General features: G+C 40.4%; 1 protein-coding gene across 4 annotated transcripts in view; it reads left to right on the top strand.

Annotated features, from left to right (window-relative positions):
* Positions 1–24,732, top strand: part of LOC126279018 (uncharacterized) — a 174,758-nt gene that overhangs the window by 20,633 nt on the left and 129,393 nt on the right. For all 4 annotated transcript variants that reach the window (XM_049979409.1, XM_049979410.1, XM_049979408.1 and 1 more), the window contains exon 2: positions 13,479–13,650. In XM_049979409.1, the coding sequence (XP_049835366.1) occupies positions 13,534–13,650 (117 nt within the window). In that variant the 5' untranslated portion in view covers positions 13,479–13,533. The remainder of the gene's footprint in view (positions 1–13,478; positions 13,651–24,732) is intronic.

Genomic DNA, 24,732 nt, shown 5'->3' with positions numbered 1-24,732 from the left:
AAAAATACGTCGGTTCTCGTCCGATCACCGAAGTTAAGCAACACCGAGAAAAAAAGGGGGGGAAAATAAAAAATAAAAAATAGGGGCCTCTCGGCCAACGATGCCATACGGTCATTTCCATTTTTTTTCTGAAATCATTGGGGGAAGTGGCAACAAAACGACTATGCACGTTGGTATGTAGAATGTATAAATCTGGCGACATACCATCTGGCTTCTGGAAAAAAATCATCCACACAATTCCGAAGACTGCAAGTGCTGGCAAGCGCGAGAATTATCGCACAATCAATTTAACAGTTTATGCATCAAAGTTGCTGACAAGAATAATATACAGAAGAACGGAAAAGAAAATTGAGGATGTGCTAGATGATGATCAGTTTGGCTTTAGAAAAAGTAAATCTACAAGAGAGGCAGTTCTGACATTGTGGTTGATAATGGAAGCAAGACATGTTCATAGGATTGTTGGGCCTGGAAAAAGCGTTCGACAATGTAAAGTGGTACAAGGTGTTCGAATTCTGAGAAAAATAGTGGTAAGCTATAGGGAGAAAGGTGTAGTATACAATATGCGCAAGAGCCGAGAGGGAATAATAAGAGTGGACGACCAAGACCGAAGCGCCTGGATTAAAAAGGATTTAAGACAGGATTGTACTCTTTCGTCCTTACTCTTCAATTCGTACATCGAAGAAGGAATAAGGGAAATAAAAGAAAGGCTCAGTAGTGGAATTAAAATTCAAGGCGAAAGGATATCAATGATACGATTCGCTGATGACATTGCTATCCTTAAGTGCAAGAGGACAATTACATGATCTGCTGAACGGAATGAACAGTCTAATGGGCACAGTGTATGGATTGAGAGTAAATCGAAGAAAGTCGAAAGTAACGAGAAGTAGCAGAAATGGGAAGAGTGAGAAAGGTGGTGATGGTCACGAAGTAGATGAAGTTAAGGAATTCTGCTACCTTGGCAGTAAGCTAACCAATGACGGACGGAGCAAGGAGGATATAAAAAGCAGACTAGAAAGGGCAAAAAGGGTATTCCTGGACAGTTGAAGTCTACCAGTATCAATTATAGGCCTCAATTTGAGGAAGAAATTCCTGAGAATGTAGTTCTGGAGTACAGTATTGTATGGTAGTGAAACATGGGCAGTGGGAAAACCGGAACAGAACAGAATCGAACCATTTGAGAATGTGCTGCTACAGACGAAAGTTGAAAATTATTTGAATTGATAAAGTAAGGAATGAGGAGGTTCTACGCAGAATCGGAGAGGGAAGGAATGTGTGGAGAATATTGATACGGAGAAGGGACAGGATGATGGGACATCTGTTAAGACATGGGGGAATGACTTCCATAGGGAGCTGTATAGGGCAAAAACTGTAGAGGAGGACAGAGAGTGGAATACATCCAGCAAATAATTGAGGACGTAAGGTTGCAAGTGCTACTCGGATATGAAGAGGTTGGCACAGGAGAGGAACTCGTGGCGGGCCGCATCAAACCTGTCAGAAGACTGACGACAAAAAAAAAGTTCAAAGTGTCAATCATTGTCAGAGCAGTGTTCTGCGTAACTATGAGTGCTTTGTGTAGAAACTCAGTGCATTCGAACGGGGGCAAATTGTTTGTCGTCGTGTCGTGCATACTCCTGTAACCAAGGTAGCTGAAGTTGTTCGTTTTTCAAGAGGCACCGGATCGAAGATTTATACCGCGTGTAGGGAAAACGGAAAAACATCATCCACCAAGTCACATGGCGTTCGAAAGCGTGTGTTGGGTGATCGTGACGGACACGGTCATTGGAGAGGATTCTGACGAAAAAGAAGAGGACGAATGGTGCAAAAGTCACAGCAGAACTAAATGTCGCACTGGCGGACCTGGTCATTACCAAAACAACACGAAAGCAGATCCGTAAGCGGGGAATTGGAGGGCGAGCTGCTCACCCGAGATGCAGATGCCCGCAACATGAAAACATGGTACTGTGGAACAATGGAAAAACGTTACTGGGCCGGATGTTTTCAGCTTCTGGACGAGTTTAAGTCCAGAGAGTGAAATATGGTTGGGATTCGGTGATATTTTTTCAGTAGCGCTACAGCCGTTGGTGAGCCTTGGCTTCTTCAACAATCTTCCTCCACACTTCTCGGTTATTTGCTGCTCTTTTCTACCCCCGGACTCCCATACTGGTAATATCCATAATTATCTCGTCGATCCATCTTCTTGTAGGTCTCCCTTTCGCCTAGCTGAATGGATTACACCTCTCATCATTTTTCCTGGAATTCTATCCTATGGCATTCTCTACAATTGCCCTAGCCATTGTATTTGCTGCGATTTCACATATTTTACTATGTCCCTGCCTTGTACTAACTCATGTAATTCTGCATTGTGGCGTATTTTCCAGCCCTCTTCCTTCCTTATTGGCCCATAGATTTTGCGTAGTATTTTCCTCTCAATGGTTCTTAGTGCATTTTTATCGTGTTCTGTCAACGTCCATACCTCTGACCTGTATGTGACGATTTGGGAATCATATCGTGGTATTCTATGGGCCCCATGGTTACTTTGCAAGGTCGCATCACTGCCAAGTACTGTGTGACCATTTTGGCTGATCAGGACCATCCCATAATACCTACATCATAAAATGTTCTGCGTCATCCCAGTTCCCAGAACTCTTGAAGGTAAATGTTGACTGTGGATATTGTATCACAGACACAGTTCCTTTGACTGTTCAGAGATGTCAGTAAACCAACCCAAAGATGTAGACAACCATGTATGAGCAGCGCCTATTAGACAGAGGGGGGTCCGACAGCCGATCAGTTCCAGTCATTCCACCAGGAAGGAGTTACACAGCTCATGATGTTTGTAGTTCAGCCATGCCTAGACGGTCAATACTGCGGTTTGATCGCGTCCACATTGTTACTTTGTGCCAGGAAGGGCTCTCAACAAGGGAAGTGTCCAGGCTTCTCGGAGTGAACCAAAGCCATGTTGTTCGGACATTGAGGAGATACAGAGGGACAGGAACTGTAGATGACAAGCCTTGCTCAGGCCGCCCAAGTGCTACTCCTGCTGTGGATGACCACTACCTATGGATTATGGCTCAGGGGAACCGTGAGAGCAACGCCATCATGTTGAATAATGCTTTTTGTGCAGCCACAGGACATCGTCCATAGGACGTCGTGTTACAACTCAAACTGTGCACTATAGGCTGCATGATGTGCAACTTCTCTCCCGACATCCATGGCAATGTCCATCTTTGCAACCACAACACTATGCAGTGCAGTACAGATGGGTCCAACAACATGCCGAATGGACGCTCAGGATTGGCATCACGTTCTCTTCACCATTGAGTGTCACATACACCTTCAGTCAGACAGTTGTTGGAGACGTGTTTGGAAGCAAACCAGTGATGCTAAACGCCTTAGACACAATGGCCAGCGAGTGCAGCTAGGTGGGGAGGTTCCCTGCTGTTTTGGGGTGCCATTATGTGGGGCTGATGTATGCCGCTGGTGGTCATGGAAGGTGCCGTAACAGCTGTATCATATGTGAATGCCATTCTCCACCTATAGTGCAACCATATTGGCAACATATTGGCGAGGGATTCGTCTTCGTGGATGACAATTTGCACCCCCATCGTGCACATCTTGTAAATGACTTTTTTCAGGATAATGACATTGCTCGACTAGAGTGGCCAGCATGTTCTCCATACATGAAACCTATTGAACATGTCTGGTATAAATTGAAAAGGGCTGTTTTTGGACGACGTGACCCAGCAACCACTCTGAGGGATTTACGCCGAATCTCTCTTGAGAAGTGGGACATTCTGGACCAGCAGTGCCTTGATGAACTTGTGGATAGTATGCCACGACAAATACAGGCATGTATTTGATGTGCTAGTGTGTATTAGAGGTACTGGTGTGTACAGCAATCTGGACCACCACCTCTGAAGGTCTCATTGTATGGTGGTACAACATGAAATATGTGGTTTTCATGAGCACTAAAAAGGGCGAAAATGATGTTTGTGTTGATCTCTATTCCAATTTTCTGTACAGGTTCCAGAACTCTCGGAACCGAGGTGATGCAAAACTTTTTTTGTTGTGTGTATAATGTTTGCTCCCCGGTGGTGATGCTGTGTTCCAAGATGGCAGCATCCCTGTTTACACAGCGTGCATCGACCCAAGGTGGATTTCGTGAGCACGTGGATGATTTGTTGTGTCTTCCCTGATCACCACAATCACCAGATCTCGAGATTGTTGAGCCTTTGTGCCCTACTTTGGAGAGAAGGATACCTGACCGCTATCCATCTCCATAATTGTTATGAGAGTTTGACATTCTTGTACAGGAAGAATGGCGTAGGAATTCATGAAAACCATACAGGACCTGTATTCATCCATTCTGAGACGACTGGAAGCTATTTTAAATGTATACAGTATTCAGACACTGTACTATGCATAGCAATATGTTGTGTTTTTTGTGTTTCCAAATCTTTGCCCACCTCCTGTATATTCCTAATTTCGTCAATACTGATTCTTGAAACTTTCTGTGTAGGCTGTTGCGGGATGATTGGCATCTACCTGTAAGCGTCATACAGTTCAGTTGTCTCTGCATTTCCGTGATTATCGCCTATGGTGAAACGAACCTGTCAATATTCGTGTCGTCCTTTTTATATGGTCAATATGTGTATCTGCATGAACTTGAGCAATTTTCTGGGTTGGCGAGTGTTTAGTAAGCAATTTCATTTTCGGGTTAACTGCATTTACCCAGTTACTATCAGTGAATCGAAGGCTACCACGTCCTTCACCAACGAATGAACCTATGTGATCATTCCATTTCGTATCTCCACACATAAATAAACCCAGGTAACTGTATGGGTCAATTGCAGTTGTAACTCGTATTGTATTTGTAAAACCTATATGTTTGCATTTTGTGAAGTGCACAGTTTTACATTTCTGAACACTTAAGGTTCGTATGTCAAGCGAAGATGGGAGATGAACTTCTGAATAGTTGAGGAAGTTGTATACTGAACTTGCAATAATTTACAATATTCGTTGAACAGGCCTCATCCAACTGAATATTCAGATTTATTCATGGACTAGGAATATCTATGGAGTGGGTATTCAAATGCACAGAACAGGATTTCTGTTGTTCCAGATAACTTTCTGGTACTTACCTGTGAAAATTAACTGTTCATCCTACCAGATAATTCGATTTACACCCATAACAACTAAAATTGTTCACCACTGATGTTACTAGTAAATTAACGTCAAGAAACAGGGAAATAAAAAAGTGACACTTTCGTCACTTGACAAGTCCGGTTTGATATCGACGACATGAACTGTATGTTATGCTCATTTCATACACTAGTGGTTTCCAACCTTTCTGAGATGATACGCCCCTCCATGTCCCTGTTTTCTGCACTAGCAATTAATTAAACTTCAGGGACAAAAATAATTTTCTTTGAACACTTTTTTTTTTAAATGAAGAAAGATACACTGATCAGCCAGAACATTATGACCGCAAACCTACTATCGATGTAAACCCATCCAGGTGATAGCAGCGTCACCTGGTGCGGAATGGGTGCTAGTCACGAACGGTGCATGTAGCATCAGTGAGCGTGCTGTCCATGAGTAGAATGGGGAAGGCGTGCGATCGATCTGAGTTTGACCGAGGGCAGATTGTGATGACCTGGGGGCTCGCCATGAGCATTTTGGAAACTGCGCGACTTGTCGGGTGTTTGAGGAGTGCTGTGATGAGTGTCTTCAACATGTGGCGAAACCGAGGTGAAACCACATCCAGACGTCGTGAGGTGGCCAACCCCCATTACAGATGTCGGATTTCATAGGTTGGTCAGACTTATAAAACAGGACAGGCAGTCAACTGTGGCAGAACTAACATCTGAGTTTAATGCTGGGCAGAGTGCAAGTGTGTCTGAACACATAGTGCACTGAACACGCCTAATGATGGGCCTCCACAGCATGCATATACCAATATTAACACCACGACATTAGCAACTACGACTGAAATGAGCACTTGACCATCAGCACTGGGCGTTGGCACAGTGGCAGAGCGTTACATAGTGTGATGAATCATGATACCTTCATCATACCAATGGGATGGCACGAATCAGTCGTCTTCCAGGGGAACATCTCCTTGATACCTGTATTGCGGGACAAAGAGACAAGCTGGCGACGGCTCCTTTATGCTCTGGGGAATATTCACATGGGGAATCAGTGCTCCAGTAGAGCTGATGCAAGGCACCATGATGGCCAAGGTGTATCGTACACTAGTTGCAGACCACATTCACCCCTTTGTGACGAGCATGTTTCCCGACAGCAGTGGTGTTTTCCAACAAGATGATAAACCATGTCTCAAGGCCAGAAGTGTGATGGAGTGGTTTGAGGAACACAGTAGATTAGATTAGATTAATACTAGTTCCATGGGTCATGAATACGATATTTCATAATGATGTGGAACAAGTCAAATTTTCCAATACATGACATAATTAAGTTAATTTAACAACATAATTAAGTTAATATAACAACTTTTTTATTTTTTGTTCTTTTTCTAATTTTTTATAACGTTTTTGTTTTTTCCCTTTTTTCTTAATTTATATCTAAAAATTCCTCTATGGAGTAGAAGGAATTGTCATTCAGAAATTTTTTTAATTTCTTCTTAAATACTTGTTGGTTATCTGTCAGACTTTTGATACTCTTTGGTAAGTGACCAAAGACTTTAGAGGCAGTATAATTCACCCCTTTCTGTGCCAAAGTTAGATTTAATCTTGAATAGTGAAGATCATCCTTTCTCCTAGTATTGTAGTTATGCACACTGCTATTACTTTTGAATTGGGTTTGGTTGTTAATAACAAATTTCATAAGAGAGTATATATACTGAGAAGCTATTGTGAATATCCCTAGATCCTTAAATAAATGTCTGCAGGATGATCTTGGGTGGACTCCAGCTATTATTCTGATTACACGATTTTGTGCAATAAATACTTTATTCCTCAGTGATGTATTACCCCAAAATAGGCGTAGTAAGCTAATTTACTAAGACGTTTATCACCAAAATTTGCAATGACCCTTATTGCATAAGTAGCTGCACTCAAGCGTTTTCAGCAGATCATCAATGTGTTTCTTCCAATTTAATCTCTCACCAATGGACACACCTAAAATTTTTGAATATTCTACCTTAGCTATATGCTTCTGATTGAGGTCTATATTTATTAATGGTGTCATACCATTTACTGTACAGAACTGTATGTACTGTGTCTTATCAAAATTCAGTGAGAGTCCGTTTACAAGGAACCACTTAGTAATTTTCTGAAAGACATTATTGACAATTTCATCAGTTAATTCTTATTTGTCAGATGTGGTTACTATACTTGTATCATCGGCAAAGAGAACTAACTTTGCCTCTTCATGAATATAGAATGGCAAGTCATTAATATATATTAAGAACAACAAAAGACCCAAGACCGACCCTTGTGGAACCCCATTCTTGATACTTCCCCGGGTTGAAGACTGTGCTGATCTTTGCATATTATGAGAACTGCTTATTTCAACTTTCTGCACTCTTCCAGTTAGGTACAAATTAAACCATTTTTGCACTGTCCCACTCATGCCACAATACTTGAGCTTGTCTAGCTGCCCCCCCCCCCCCTAAACTCGCCAGATCTGAACCAGGCCAAACACATCTGGGATGTGATTAAACATGATGCATAGCTCATTGCCCCCCTTCCCACAGTTTATGGAAATTAGGTGACTTGTGTGTGCAGATGTCGTGCCAACTCCCTCCAGCGACCTACCAAGGACTCATTGCTTCTATCCGAAGATGCATCGGCACTATCCGCGCCAAGGGTGAACATTCCACCTATAAGTTAGGTTGTTGTTGTTGTTGTTGTTGTTGTTGTTGTTGTCTTCAGTCCTGAGACTGGTTTGATGCAGCTCTCCATGCTCTCCTGTGCAAGCTTCTTCATCTCCCAGTACCTACTGCAACCTACATCCTTCTGAATCAGCTTAGTGGATTCATCTCTTGGTCTCCCTCTACGATTTTTAACCTCCACACTGCCCTCCAATGCTAAATTTGTGATCCCTTGATGTCTCAGAACGTGTCCTACTAACCGGTCCCTTCTTTTTGTCAAGCTGTGCCACAAACTCCTCTTCTCCCCAATTCTATTCAATACTTCGTCATTAGTTATGTAATCTACCCATCTAATCTTCAGCATTCTTCTGTAGCACCACATTACGAAAGCTTCCATTCTCTTCTTGTCCAAACTATTTATCGTCCATGTTTCACTTCCATACATGGCTACACTACATACAAATACTTTCAGAAATGACTTCCTGACAGTTAAATCTATACTCGATGTTAACAAATTTCTCTTCTTCAGAAAAGCTTTCCTTGCCATTGCCAGTCTACATTTTATATCCTCTCTACTTCAACCATCATCCGTTATTTTGCTCCCCAAATAGCAAAACTCCTTTACTACTTTTAGTGTCTCATTTCATAATATAATTCCTGCAGCATCACCCAACTTAATTCAACTACATTCCATTATCCTCGTTTTGCTTTTGTTGATGTACATCTTATATCCTCCTTTCAAGACACTGTCCATTCCATTCAAGTGCTCTTCCAAGTCCTTTGCTGTCTGTGACAGAATTACAATGTCATCGGCGAACCTCGAAGTTTTTATTTCTTCTCCATGGATTTTAATACCTACTCCGCATTTTTCTTTTGTTTCCTTTACTGCTTGCTCAATATACAGATTGAACAACATCGGGGAGAGGCTACAACCCTGTCTCACTCCCTTCCCAACTGCTACTTCCCTTTCATGTCCCTCGACTCTTATAACTGCCATCTGGTTTCTGTACAAATTGTAAATAGCCTTTCTCTCCCTGTATTTTACCCCTGCCACCTTTAGAATTTGAAAGAGAGTATTCCAGTCAACATTGTCAAAAGCTTTCTCTAAGTCTACAAATGCAAGAAATGTAGGTTTGCCTTTCCTTAATCTTTCTTCTAAGATAAGTCGTAATGTCAGAATTGCCTCAAGTGTTCCAACATTTCTGCGGAATCCAAACTGATCTTCCCCGAGGTCGGCTTCTACTAGTTTTTCCATTCGTCTGTAAAGAATTCGTGTTAGTATTTTGCAGTCGTGGCTTATTAAACTGCTTTCTTTGGGATTGGAATTATTATATTCTTCTTGAAGTCTGAGGGTATTTCTCCTGTTTCATACATCTTGCTCACCAGATGGTAGAGTTTTGTCCGGACTGGCTCTCCCGAGGCCGTCAGTAGTTCCAATGGAATGTTGTCTACTCCGGGGGCCTTGTTTCGACTCAGGTCTTTCAGTGCTCTGTCAGACTCTTCACGCAGTATCATATATCCCATATCATCTTCATCTACATCTACATCCAGAACATATTTTTGAACCCTTATCAGACCAACATAATAATTACAAGTCAAAACACTAAAGCTACCTGTCACAATTTTTGTTTAGTTTTTTTCATGTAGCAAGGAGAACGGCCAAGTGAATTGTACAATGTTACTCCTTGCTGTCTATCCTCTTCCAAATAAGGAAATTATTGAGCCATTGAGAGCAGTAACGTGTCGTGTGACTGTTATATAGTGGAGACAAGCACTGTTTCGATTTGACCCCAGCACGTTCCGAGAAGGTTCAGATGTCACCTTCATTGTAGTTTTTCCGGTGCTTATCACCACTCTTCTTGATGATGGTGGACTGGATAAGGATTTCCACATCAGATACACTTATACACCGACAGGACGGTTATGAAGAGCCATATCTACTTTAGAAAACTAATATCCAAATAAATTTCAACAGCTTCGGTTCTGTATACACTGAGGTAATGAAAGTCATGGGATAGCGATATGCACATATACAAATGGCCGTAGTATCGCGTACGTAATATATAAGAGGGCAATGCATTGGTGGAGCTGTCATTTGTATTCTGGTAATTCACGTAAAAACATTTCCGACGTCATTACTGCCGCATGACGGGAATTTACAGACTTTGAATCCTGGATGGTAGTGAGAGCTAGATGCATGGGACGTTCCAGTCCAGCAATTGTTAGGGAATTCAATATTGCAAGATCCGCAGTGTCAAGAGCGTGCTGAGAATACCACATCTCAGTACAGAGAATGCGGTGAGCAACGGCCTTCTCTTAATGATCGAGAGCAGCAACGTTTGCGTAGTTGTCACTGCTAACAGGGAAGCAACGCTGCATGAAATAATCGCAGAAATCAATGAGAGACGTTTGGAGTTAATGGGCTATGGCAGCAGACGACCGACACGAGTGTTTTGCTAACAGCACATTATTGCTTGCAACACCTCTCCTGTGCTCTCCACCATATCGGTTGAACCATAGCTGATTGGAAAACCGTGACCTGGTCAGATGAGTGGCACAACTAACATCAGCCTTTAATGCTGGGCAGATTGCAAGTGTGTCTGAACACGCAGTGCACTGAACACTCCTAATGATGGGCCTACGCAGCCAACCACCCGTGCATGTGCCAATATTAACACCATAACATCAGCAGCTATAACTGTAATGGGCATGTGACCATTGGCATTGGTCGTTGGTGCAGTGGCAGAATTGTGATGAATCGTGATACCTTCATCATCATACCGATGAGAGGGCGCAAATCTGTCGTCTTCCAGGGGAACATCTCCTTGATACCTGTAATGTGGGATGAAGACAAGCTGGCAGTGGCTACTAGACCGATTAGTATTGGTTTCAAGGAAAAGAAACCCGGCAACGACTGTGAGAATGGTGTGCTGACCACATGGCCCTCCAATGACGGCATTGGCAGAGGATGACACTGCGCTCAGTCAGGCCTGAACTTGGAACTTATGTACCTACCTTATTGACTATGCTATACTACATGTTCTTCTAAATACTGTAAAGAACCACAATTTTCACTCACATTAGTTGCTGCGGGCTAGCATATTGTCGCAAGTCCGGAAGGTACATACCTGCCTCGGCTGCGTATAGACTGAAGCTGACCTAGTGACCAGGAGGTTCTTAATCTCATTTGCACTAGGTGTGAACAGTAACTACTGTTAAGTGCTTTTACCATCACTTGAATTGCTAGGAAGCAGAACTGTCAGGGGCTCCCTGGTGTGGTTGCTGACTTGCACAGCTATCTCAGACTGTATAATAAACTATTGCAGCTCATGTTAAAAAATAAAATATCTTGTATTATAAGGCTATATGTGGGACTCAAGAAGAGAATAGAATCTTTCGAAATGTGTTGCTACAGAAGAATGCTGAAGATTAGATGGGTAGATCACATAACTAATGAGGAAGTGTTGAATAGGATTGGGGAGAAGAGAAGTTTGTGGCACAACTTGACTAGAAGAAGGGATCGGTTGGTAGGGCATGTTCTGAGGCATCATGGGATCACCACTTTAGTATTGGAGGGCAGTGTGGAGGGTAAAAATTGTAGAGGGAGACCAAGAGACAAACACACTAAGCAGATTCAGAAGGATGTAGGTTGCAGTAGGTACTGGGAGATGAAGAAGCTTGCACAGGATAGAGTAGCATGGAGAGCTGCATCAAACCAGTCTCAGGACTGAAGACCACAACAACAGTAACATGTGGGAGTATGCCACCCATTAAAATGTAGTGTCACACATATTGGGAAAGTCTGATCTACTTTTAGCCATCGAAGCTGGAAACTTACCACTGCGACCAATGATGAGAGGGAATGAGCAGACTAGCATATTCGAAAGACTTAAACATTAAAGTGGTGTGTGTGTGGGTTGGGGATGTAGCACAGGCAGTTTAACATTTATTAACTGGTTAAAACATGAGCATATTTATTTATGTCATTTACAGTACTATAGATGAATAAGATAAATATGTTACCAGGTTGTAGAATGCCAACTTTATTTGTTGAACGTAAACATATATCAAATACATTGGTGAGAGGCATGATATTTGGATATATTCTTATGCATACAGACGGGTGTATGCCAACGGATACAGAAATGCTTTGGTGGAGGTCGAAACGAGAAGCTGATGGTGACAGAGGGGCGACATTATGTTGCCAAATCCTTTGTACTCCCATTACTGAGGTCACATGGTGTTCCAGAACAATGTTGTTTGTCGGGGTCGTGCAACGTTCGCTGGTGCATGGAACATTTTCTTAAATTTTATTTTTTTATCCGGTACCCTAACTTATACTGAATGAATACTGCATGAACTGCTAAAACTAAGTGCAGCACACCTTTGGATTCAGACAATTAAAACATTTTCTCATTTTAAAAATTAGTGATGAAGAGATATTAATTGTATAATTAAAACCAAGAGAAACAAATATTCCATATTTTGTATCAATGATCAATTATTCAGCATAAAACGCATTAGGAAGAGGCCATGGAGAATGAATATGTATGCTTAAAGAATTGCAAGTTAAATAAAAAATTTTATGCATGAAGTTGTAATGTTGTATTTAAATAAAAAACCTCGAAATAAAAGGCATTGTTGTGAAACCAGTGGTGAGTTCGGAAATGAACTGAGGATGTGAAGAGGGTATGATAGAATTGCTGTCACACAGGAATGACGAATATAAATTCATAATGGTGTATCAAGATCTTTTAATGGAGTTTGTCTTGAAAACTAAGACAGCTGATGAAGTAGTGTAATACCTGCTTCATATACACTGAAGAGCCAGAGAAACTGGTATAGGCATGTGTCTTCAAATACATAGATATGTAAAAAGACAGAATACAACACTTTTGTCGGCATTGCCTCTATAAGAAAAGTGTCTGGTGCAGTTATTAGATCGGTTACTGCTGCTACAATGACAAGTTATCAAGATTTAAGTGAGTTTGAACCCGATGTTATAGTCGCACAGGCAATGTGACACAGCATCTCCAAGGTAGCGATGAAGTGGGGATTTTCCCGTACGACCATTTCATGAGTGTACCTTGGATATGAGGAATCTGGTAAAACATCAAATGTCTGACATCGCTACGGTCGGAGAAAGATACTACGAAACCAGGACCAATGATGACTGAAGAGAATCATTCAACATGGCAGAAGTGCAACAGTGCTGCTGGCCACCAAACTCCCCAGACATGAACATTATTGAGCATATCTGGGATGCCTTGCAACGTGCTGTTTATACTCTTACAGATGTATGACAGTCCTGTAGGATTCGTGGTGTCAGTTCCCTCCAGCACTACTTCAGACATTAGTTGAGTCCATGCCATATCACGTTGTGGCACTTCTGCAAGCTCGCAGGGGCCCTACACAATATTAGGCAGGTGTACCAGTTTCTTTGATACCTCAGTGTATTCCTATTGGTATCTACTTGATACTAACTTGCAGAGTCAAAGATAATTTTATTTGTTTTCAGTTTTATTCCCAGTTTTCATTATAAGTGACCAGTAACATTAGAACATTTACTAAATTTCTTTCTTTTTTTCATTGTTACTTTCCTGTCTCACTCTTGATTGTGTTAACCATTTTCAATTTTTTTCAGGACACTACTATATTTCAGCAAGACACCAGAATGAAGAAATGAAAGCAGATATAAAATGCTTTGGGAGAGAATCTTCTTGGTGCTTGCACACCTTCTGGTTGTCGTTTTATTGGTGTCATCACTTCCACCTCAGCCTGACTGCTACACATCTTATGGACAGAGAATAAAAAATGTAAGTTAAATATCAAACAAAATTAAAATAAGAAAAGCTCCTCCATTTTAGTTACAAACTAACACGTAATGAAAAAGTTGAAATAGGACAGACATTATTTTAATTATGTAATTTTTTTAGTAATATGTCATGGGAGATGGGTGATACATACCAAATAAATTAGTTGATTGTTTCTCAACTGAAGAGATGACAGGGTAATTGTGTAGAGTGAATATTAATCTATTATTGAAATGAAAGTTAGTGTATAATTAGCAAATGGAGAGATTAAATGTGGGAAGGAGAAACAGATAGTGCAGTAAATTGTGTCTGAAAAATTACAGGAACTGAGCAGTAGGCAGAGGCAGAATGAGAGCAGCAAGAAAATAATTTACAAACACAAATGCTTTATTAAATAATTAGGTACATGTTAATAAGTTCAAGAAACTAATAAAACATAACTACACTGTATAATTAGGTAAATGATTATAACAATAAACAATGGGAAGTCCAGGTTGGAATATCAACAATTATGAAAAGTACAGATTGCCACTCACTGTAAAGATGACATGTTGCAGGCAGGAACAGTGGAAAGGCTGTTACACACCAAGCTTTCGACCAAAGCCGTCTTTAGAAAAGAAAGGGCAACACCCACGCACAAGAAAGTACACCTCATACACACATGACTGTTATCTCCAGCCACTCTAGCCAGCTAGGTAAACAACAGGTAGTACAAGACAGGAATAGAACAGATATACAGGATGACTTATGGTTATGTAATACAGTCCAGTTTTTCCTTTTCTTTTTTAGTTCATTCCTATAAGAAATGTAGGTCATTTTTCACACGCTCCTGGAACTCTAGAGCCAAGTAAAATCCTCTACTTTTCATCTGTTTTACTATGACAGTTTTAAATTTGCCATTATTATGTAGGCTTTTACAAGTAATTCTTTGAAGTAGACAAGACCAAGGTATTTGTAGCTGTTATGTGTTTTTGCCAGCCTAGCATAAAGTTTGTTAATTGTATGTCCACTTCTTGAATTATTGTCATGGCTGATCTCCTTAGGTTATACAGTTTTCTTTTTACTGTCATTGTAGTATGTTGTCTGGAATAAGGTTTATGTGAGTCAAGTAGGCCAGGTTCTGCAAACCATTTGATGGTTTGACCAAGATAAGTTTAAGGACATAAATGCTTATCCTGTTGAGAATGGTCTTTCAGATCATGGTGCACAACTAGTTACAGTACATGACATAGCTCCATGCAGTGTATCAAATCAGAATTTCAAAGCAGTGCGTTCAATTAACAATATAAATACTGCAAACTTTAGGGAAAGCCTAAAGCAGCTAGACTGGGATGAAGTGTATATGGAACCCGATGCAAACTTGAAATATAACTTATTTCACAACACATTTTTAAGGGTATTTGAAAATTGTTTTCCCAAGAAAATAGTTAAACATAATTCCAAGAAAACATATAAAAAACCTTGGCTAACTAAAGAAATAAGAATATCTTGCAACCGTAAAAGAGAACTGTACCTAACAGCAAGAGGGAGTACTGACCCTGAAATTGTTCAATATTATAAAAACTATTCTGCGGTACTAAGAAAAGTTATTAAAAAGTCCAGAAGCATGTGTATTATGTCTGAGACCAGTAACTCTGATAATAAAATTAAAGCAATTTGGAATATTATTACTGAAAGGGAAACAGGGCAACCAAGAGCACAGGAAGACTTTAGTGCTATAAAACTGAATGACAAGTGTACTAACAAACAATCAGAAATTGGAAATATTTTCAATAATAATTTTTTAAATGTTGTGGAGAAAATAGGATCTAGATCTTCACTAGAAGAGGCAAGGCATCTAATAGAAGAGACCATACCTGTGCAGTTTGAAACAACTGTATTTCCACCAACCTCTCCCTCTCAAATCAGTAAAGTAATAAACTCACTGAAAAGTAAAAGCTCTTACGGAATTGATGGAATTTCCAGCAAGATACTTAAAGCTTGTTCCCCACAGATAAGTAGGATTCTCAGCCACGTATGTAATAGCTCTTTGGAGCAGGGTGTTTTCCCCGATAGACCAAAATATGCCATTGTAAAACCATTGCATAAAAAGGGGGATACGTCGGATGTCAACAACTATTGCCCAATCTCTCTTATGACAGCTCAATCAAAAATTTTTGAGAAAGTAATGTATTCAAGAGTAGCCTCCCATATTTGCAAAAATAACGTACTAACAAAATGTCAGTTTGGTTTTCAGAAAGGCTTTTCAACTGAAAATGCTATATACGCTTTCACTGATCAAATATTAAATGCTCTGAATAACCGGACATCACCCATTGGTATTTTTTGTGATCTCTCAAAGGCCTTTGATTGTGTAAATCATGGAATTCTTTTAGATAAGCTAAATCATTATGGTTTGAGGGGGGCAGTGCACAAATGGTTTAATTCATACTTAACTGGAAGAATGCAGAAAGTTGAAGTAAGTGGTTCATGTAATGTTAAAACAACAGCTGATTCCTCAAACTGGGGGGCTATCAAGTACCGGGTCCCACAGGGTTCGGTCTTAGATCCTTTACTGTTCTTGATATACATTAATGACTTACCATTCCATATTGATGAAGATGCAAAGTTAGTTCTTTTTGCTGATGATACAAGTATAGTAATAACATCCAAAAACCGAGAACTAAGTGATGTAATTGTAAATGATGTTTTTCACAAAATTATTAAGTGGTTCTCAGCAAACGGACTCTCTTTAAATTCTGATAAAACACAGTATATACAGTTCCGTACAGTAAACGGCACAACTCCAGTAATAAATATAGACTTTGAACAGAAGTCTGTAGCTAAGGTAGAATTTTCAAAATTTTTAGGTGTGTCCACTGATGAGAGGTTAAACTGGAAGCAACACATTGATGGTCTGCTGAAACGTCTTAGTTCAGCTACGTATGCTATTAGGGTTATTGCAAATTTTGGTGATAATCTCAGTAAATAGCTTACTATGCCTGCTTTCATTCACTGCTTTCGTATGGCATCATATTCTGGGGTAATTCATCGTTGAGTAGAAAAGTATCCTTTCTTTCAGGAGTGCTAGTTCTGCAAGGTTCGCAGAAGAGCTTCTGTAAAGTTTGGAAGGTGGGAGACGGATACTGGCAGAAGTAAAGCTGTGAGTACCGGACGTGAGTCGTGCTTCGGTAGCTCAGTTGGTAGAGCACTTGCCCGCGAAAGGCAAAGGTCCCGAGTTCGAGTCTCGGTCGGGCACACAGTTTTAATCTGCCAGGAAGTTTTAAAGTATTCATTGCTCAAAAATGTGTAATCAGAATAATTGCTGGAGCCCACCCACGGTCATCCTGCAGACATCTATTTAAGAATCTAGGGAGCCTCACTTATGAAATTTGTTGTAAATAATCCAACCCAGTTCAAAAGCAACAGCTGTGTGCGTAGCTATAACACCAGGAGAAAGGATGATCTTCACTATGCAGGGTTAAATCTGACTTTGGCACAGAAAGGGGTAAATTATGCTGCCACTAAAGTCTTTGGTCACCTACCAAACAGCATCAAAAGCCTGACAGATAGTCAACCAACATTTAAAAATAAATTAAAAGAATTTCTAGATGACAACTCATTCTACTCATTGGCTGAATTTTTAGATATAAATTAAGGGAGGGAAAAAAAAACTAACTTAAACATTAGTGTCATGCAATATTTTGCGTAATGTAATATTTTGTACAGACATCTTTCATTAACCTCACACGTTCCACATCATTACGAAGTGTCGTATTCATGATCTATGGAACAAGTATTAATCTAATCTAATCTAATCTCATCTCATCTGCTTTCTTTCGCATATTAAACACTAATTTTGCACCTACAAAATTATTCCATAGTAGTAGTTCATAATTCAGGTGGGTGTAGAAGAATGTCAAATATGCATATAATAGGAGTTTTGTACTGACACTGCTCCTCAATTTGTGCAGTACATTGGTATACATAATAGTCTTCCACACAATTTACCTGTGTGGGTATCTCAGTTAGTTTTCTGACTTTGTGAAGTCCTAAAAATTTATATTATAATGAATGAGAGCATTCAGTTCGAATATAGTGTCTTCAATTTTACTGTCTTTTTCTGTTGTACATTTTCCTACAGTATAAAAAGATGCTTTGGTATGATGTGAAAATAGTTGGCAGTATTTTAAAATCCAGGAAAATCATGCTGTGCTTGAGGGAATGAGAACAAGGCATTTTTGTTTAGGCAACAAGGTAGGGGACTGTAAAGGATCAAGACGAACAATGAGTTGATGAGTTCAAAATGGAAATAAATTTTTAAGAGAGATGAGAAATAGTCAATTGATGCAAAACAAAGGAAACTGAATATAAAATGAAATACCATAAAAATAGGTACTTTTTGAGGCAGGAGAAGAAAGAAGTGAAAGGAAATCTAGCTTAAAAGTAATCTAAGCTGTGTTTGAAAGACAAATGTAGCTTGCAAATTTAGGTTTGTATTTATATTAAATGTATGATCACATATTGGATGTATGACTAACATAAAAAAGATTCTCAGGAGGTTTAAGTACTGCTTAATATTTGCAACCAGCAAGTGACATGCTTTGTCTTAGATATGTGGAAATGACATCTATTTGTGGTGCCCAGTTTGTTAATAACCATGCCAACAAATCTACATCTACAGAAAGTAACAAGATTTCCAATTTTACAAAAAAATATGGAAGTTTATATAAATTAATGGATGACTTTATAAGGCAGTTTTCCTTGCTGAATATAAATATATGATATTAGTACCCTTTTCAAGAAGTAAATTTGCTGTTTTGGCAATGATCTTGCAAGCTTCCAATTCAGTTCCCATCTGTAATATTACCATGAGCCATGGTGCATGCATTGTGGCTTTGCTGTGCTGTGGGTTGCCAGCTCAAACTTGAAGAACAATGATTATTAGTTATTTAGGATTTATCATTTCTGGAATGTTCTGGAAATATCTTGTGTTTGTTTATTCTGGAAAATTTAATGTTTGTATAAACACTAATATTCTGAATATTTGATTTTTGTGTGGATAGCTGAACTATCCATGCAGGAGTTCGGTTCTGTTCTGGCTCTACATTGGTGTTTGTAATAAACCTGCTTTTAGTGCTAGGAGTTATATTTTGGATTTGGACTTGAGTGTGGGTTACAAAGTGTCATCGTTTAGTATAGGTGCCAGGTACTTCAGAATATCTACATCACTGTTACTCACATCACTGTTACTCCAATCAGGCAACATAAAAACCATCACCTACGTGAACAGGAACTGGAATACCAGCTTACATCATTCCCGTGGTCCGTATATTCAGGAGACCAGTGGATTCCAAGCCAACAGTGAGTCCGCTGCACAGCAGAAATCCATCAGCGTTCTCTGGAGTTGCTGGCCAGGGCTTGAGGAAATAGCTGAAGGGATTCAACTGAGTTGCCAAATGCAAAAAGTGGGATGGCATGATGTATATGGCAAATGTCTACTTTCACTTTGATGGCATAGCTCAGCAATGGTTCAAGAACAATGAAGAAAGAAGCTGGTATAAATTCCAGGATAACCTGAAGACAGTGTTTGCTGACATTCAGCAGCAACTCTGCTTAGTGGAAGAACAATTGAAGAACAGAGCCCATTGCCATAGGGAAACAACACAGTCCTACATAAAGTTTTGCTCCTATGCCACATTATGAAAACAAATATGATAAGCTGAAAAAAATCACACACTTGTTAAGAGGAGTTGCAGAAGACATATACCAAGCTCTACTGAGGAAATGCAACAGAAATGAATTGGACAGAAGAAATATGAACAACTCGTAAAAGTCGTATGGAAGTTGTGGAAGACCACCTCATTTGCCAGACAGCGAGAGAAGAGGTACAGCATTATATGGCAAGCAGAACTATCAGACTGAGTAACCGAAAGACAGCAGCCATGAATGAAGGTTGATCCAGTATCTTGGCAGGTAATAGAGAATGTTTAAGAAGAAGTGTATTGGTCTTTAGCACCAGTCTCTGCCATGAGTCAAATGCATCAGGAAGAATGGACTTTACCAACTTAGTCAGAGGCTAGGTGAGTGGCTGGTACCTCTATGCGTCAATGAGGAATGCATACAGCACATTGGAGAGCGATCTTGTCCAAGGTATGGTGATCAGACAACAACCAAGTACCCAACCAATGTGGTTACAACTGACTCTCATGCGGCCGGCTGGGGTGGCCGAGCGCTTCTAGGCGCCACAGTCTGGAACCGCGCGACCGCTACGGTCGCAGGTCGCAGGTTCGAATCCTGCCTCAGGCATGGATGTGTGTGATGTCCTTAGGTTAGTTAGGTTTAAGTAGTTCTAAGTTCTAGGGCCCCCCCATGAACCATGGACCTTGCCGTTGGTGGGGAGGCTTGTGTGCCTCAGCGATACAGATGGCCGTACCGTAGGTGCAACCACAACGGAGGGGTATCTGTTGAGAGGCCAGACAAACGTGTGGTTCCTGAAGAGGGGCAGCAGACTTTTCAGTAGTTGCAGGGGCAACAGTCTGGATGATTGACTGATCTGGCCTTGTAACATTAACCAAAACGGCCTTGCTGTGCTGGTACTGCGAACGGCTGAAAGCAAGGGGAAACTACAGCCGTAATTTTTCCCGAGGACATGCAGCTTTACTGTATGATTAAATGATGATGGCATCCTCTTGGGTAAAATATTCCGGAGGTAAAATAGTCCCCCATTCGGATCTCCGGGCGGGGACTACTCAGGAGGATGTCGTTATCAGGAGAAAGAAAACTGGCGTTCTACGGATCGGAGCGTGGAATGTCAGATCCCTTAATCGGGCTGGTAGGTTAGAAAATTTAAAAAGGGAAATGGATAGGTTAAAGTTAGATATAGTGGGAATTAGTGAAGTTCGGTGGCAGGAGGAACAAGACTTCTGGTCAGGTGACTACAGGGTTATAAACACAAAATCAAATAGGGGTAATGCAGGAGTATGTTTAATAATGAATAGGAAAATAGGAATGCGGGTAAGCTACTACAAACAACATAGTGAACGCATTATTGTGGCCAAGATAGATACGAAGCCCACACCTACTACAGTAGTACAAGTTTATATGCCAACTAGCTCTGCAGATGACGAAGAAATTGAAGAAATGTACATTGAAATAAAAGAAATTATTCAGATAGTGAAGGGAGATGAAAATTTAATAGTAATGGGTGACTGGAATTCGAGTGTAGGAAAAGGGAGAGAAGGAAACATAGTAGGTGAATATGGATTGGGGCTAAGAAATGAAAGAGGAAGCCGCCTAGTAGAATTTTGTACAGAGCACAACTTAATCATAGGTAACACTTGGTTTAAGAATCATGAAAGAAGGTTGTATACGTGGAAGAACCCTGGAGATACTAAAAGGTATCAGATAGATTATATAATGGTAAGACAGAGATTTAGGAACCAGGTTTTAAGTTGTAAGACATTTCCAGGGGCAGATGTGGACTCTGACCACAATCTATTGGTTATGACCTGTAGATTAAAAATGAAGAAACTGCAAAAATGTGGGAAATTAAGGAGATGGGACCTGGATAAACTGAAAGAACCAAGGTTGTACAGAGTTTCAGGGAGAGCATAAGGGAACAATTGACAGGAATAGGGGAAAGAAATACAGTAGAAGAAGAATGGGTAGCTCTGAGGGATGAAGTAGTGAAGGCAGCAGAGGATAAAGTAGGTAAAAAGACGAGGGCTGCTAGAAGTCCTTGGGTAACAGAAGAAATATTGAATTTAATTGATGAAAGGAGAAAATATAAAAATGCAGTAAATGAAGCAGGCAAAAAGGAATACAAACGTCTCAAAAATGAGATCGACAGGAAGTGCAAAATAGCTAAACAGGGATGGCTAGAGGACAAATGTAAGGATGTAGTTTATCTCACTAGGGGTAAGATAGATACAGCCTACAGGAAAATTAAAGAGACCTTTGGAGAGAAGAGAACCACGTGTATGAATATCAAGAGCTCAGATGGCAACCCAGTTCTAAGCAAAGAAGGGAAGGCAGAAAGGTGGAAGGAGTATATAGAAGGTTTATACAAGGGTGATGTACTTGAGGACAATATTATGGAAATGGAAGAGGATGTAGATGAAGACGAAATGGGAGATACGATACTGCGTGAAGAGTTTGACAGAGCACTGAAAGACCTGAGCCGAAACAAGGCCCCCGGAGTAGACAACATTCCATTAGAACTACTGACGGCCTTGGGAGAGCCAATCATGACAAAACTCTACCAGCTGGTGAGCAAGATGTATGAGACAGGCGAAATACCCTCAGACTTCAAGAAGAATATAATAATTCCAATCCCAAAGAAAGCAGGTGCTGACAGATGTGAAAATTACCGAACTATCAGTTTAATAAGTCACAGCTGCAAAATACTAACGCGAATTCTTTACAGACGAATGGAAAAATTGGTAGATGCGGACCTCGGGGAGGATCAGTTTGGATTCCGTCGAAATGTTGGAACACGTGAGGCAATACTGACCTTACGACTTATCTTAGAAGAAAGATTAAGAAAAGGCAAACCTACGTTTCTAGCATTTGTAGACTTAGAGAAAGCTTTTGACAATGTTGACTGGAATACTCTTTTTCAAATTCTAAAGGTAGCAGGGGTAAAATACAGGGAGCGAAAGGCTATTTACAATTTGTACAGAAACCAGATGGCAGTCATAAGAGTCGAGGGGCAGGAAAGGGAAGCAGTGGTTGGGAAAGGAGTGAGACAGGGTTGTAGCCTCTCCCCGATGTTATTCAATCTGTATATTGAGCAAGCAGTAAAGGAAACAAAAGAAAAATTTGGAGGAGGTATTAAAATTCATGGAGAAGAAGTAAAAACTTTGAGGTTCGCCGATGACATTGTAATTCTGTCAGAGACGGCAAAGGATTTGGAAGAGCAGTTGAACAGAATGGACAGTGTCTTGAAAGGAGGATATAAGATGAACATCAACAAAAGCAAAACGAGGATAATGGAATGTAGTCAAATTAAATCGGGTGATGCTGAGGGAATTAGATTAGGAAATGAGACACTTCAAGTAGTAAAGGAGTTTTGCTATTTAGGAAGTAAAATAACTGATGATGGTCGAAGTAGAGAGGATATAAAATGTAGACTGGCAATGGCAAGGAAAGCGTTTCTGAAGAAGAGAAATTTGTTAACATCGAATATAGATTTAAGTGTCAGGAAGTCATTTCTGAAAATATTTGTTTGGAGTGTAGCCATGTATGGAAGTGAAACATGGACGATAACTAGTTTGGACAAGAAGAGAATAGAAGCTTTCGAAATGTGGTGCTACAGAAGAATACTGAAGATAAGATGGATAGATCACGTAACTAATGAGGAGGTATTGAATAGGATTGGGGAGAAGAGAAGTTTGTGGCACAACTTGACTAGAAGAAGGGATCGGTTGGTAGGACATGTTTTGAGGCATCAAGGGATCACAAATTTAGCATTGGAGGGCAGTGTGGAGGGTAAAAATCGTAGAGGGAGACCGAGAGATGAGTACACTAAGCAGATTCAGAAGGATGTAGGTTGTAGTAGGTACTGGGAGATGAAGCAGCTTGCACAGGATAGAGTAGCATGGAGAGCTGCATCAAACCAGTCTCAGGACTGAAGACAACAACAACAACAACAAGTTCTAGGGGACTGATGACCTCAGAAGTTAAGTCCCATAGTGCTCAGAGCCATTTGAACCATATTTGAACTCTCATGCGACATATAATGCCCTGTAGAAGAACAGTCATTTGGAGGAAAGAGGACAGCTTGCTAGCATGTTTCCACTAGACATGTTGTACACTAGGGCAGAGAAAGAAAGCAATTTTTCAACGACTACTATGCCAAATAGTTCTGTTAATGCCAGGCAACTGCAGATGGTTATAGTTGACATGTGGGACGAAGGCCATCACCATACCCTGGACAAGATCACTCTTCAATGTGCTGTATCCATTTCTCATTGATGGATAGAGGTACCAGCCACTCACCTAGCCACTGACTTCAGAAGAACTAAGCAAGATGACCATCTATGGAGGTGAGACCACAACAGATGCAAATACTCCATGCATGACAGTCACAGAGACATCAGGAAATCTCACTGACATGATGATCAAATGCCAACCTGTGCAGGTACTAATGACTCAGGTGCTTCCTTTTCCATAATGTTGTATGTTTATCATCATCAGTTAATGAAGACTGTGTTACATAATATCAAAATGATTGTACTGAAAGTCACAAATGAGAAATACATCCAGCTGGTAGAAACATGTACTGGAAGAATATCTTAGGAGACACAATGTAATCATAATGTTGTTCTTAGATGTGACTTCTTGCAGGCATCACAAGCGGTCATAGAATGTGTCAGAGCAGAGCTCCAGATTGGTGAAGCTATTCAAACAAACACAAATAACAAAGTCTGCTCTAGATTGTTATCCCACCATCATCAATGAGACAAGAAGTAGTTGAAATGCTCAGTTAAACTTTAAGGTTTTGTACATTACAAAAAATTTCTCAGGCTCAGAAAAGAAATATACACAACAGTGGCAATTATAAGTATTGTAAGTGGTCAAGGACAATTTTGGATCAATAACTTTCAAAACTTCCACAACTCACCCCTAAAGTTCTGTATGTACAGACACTGCCCATCTCAGGAAGGGCAGCATAGTGTCACTGATGAAGAATAGATTAGTGTCACTGGTGAAGGATCGTGCTCCACTACCACTACAGACAACACAGCAAAGGAACCACTATTGAACTGTAAATAGGATCTAGCCAGACCAAAGAACAGTATTGGTGAGTGATAGCCATTCTGTGGCAGTTTTAGGATCTTTTCGAATCCAGGGTGAAGAAAAGGCAAACTAAGGGGCCCATGGTATAATACTTTGTTAACACTGGGGATCATCCACCAATTAGCCAACTCTCATATTAAGTGTCACCAGCTGAACAATGGATAATTCGGGAGATAGTGGAGAAGATACTGCAAGATAACACCATTGAACTTTCAGAGAGCCTATGGTCCTTTCCTGTGGTACATGTGAAGAAGGTTGGCACACAGCACTTTCAGCTTTGATTACCGTTGACTGAAAAAGGTC

This window comes from Schistocerca gregaria, chromosome 6, assembly GCF_023897955.1.
Source record: "Schistocerca gregaria isolate iqSchGreg1 chromosome 6, iqSchGreg1.2, whole genome shotgun sequence".
Classification (NCBI taxonomy): Eukaryota; Metazoa; Arthropoda; class Insecta; order Orthoptera; family Acrididae; genus Schistocerca; species Schistocerca gregaria.
The sequence above is the reverse complement of the archived record's forward strand: the minus strand, read 5'-3'. Positions and strand labels throughout refer to the sequence as shown.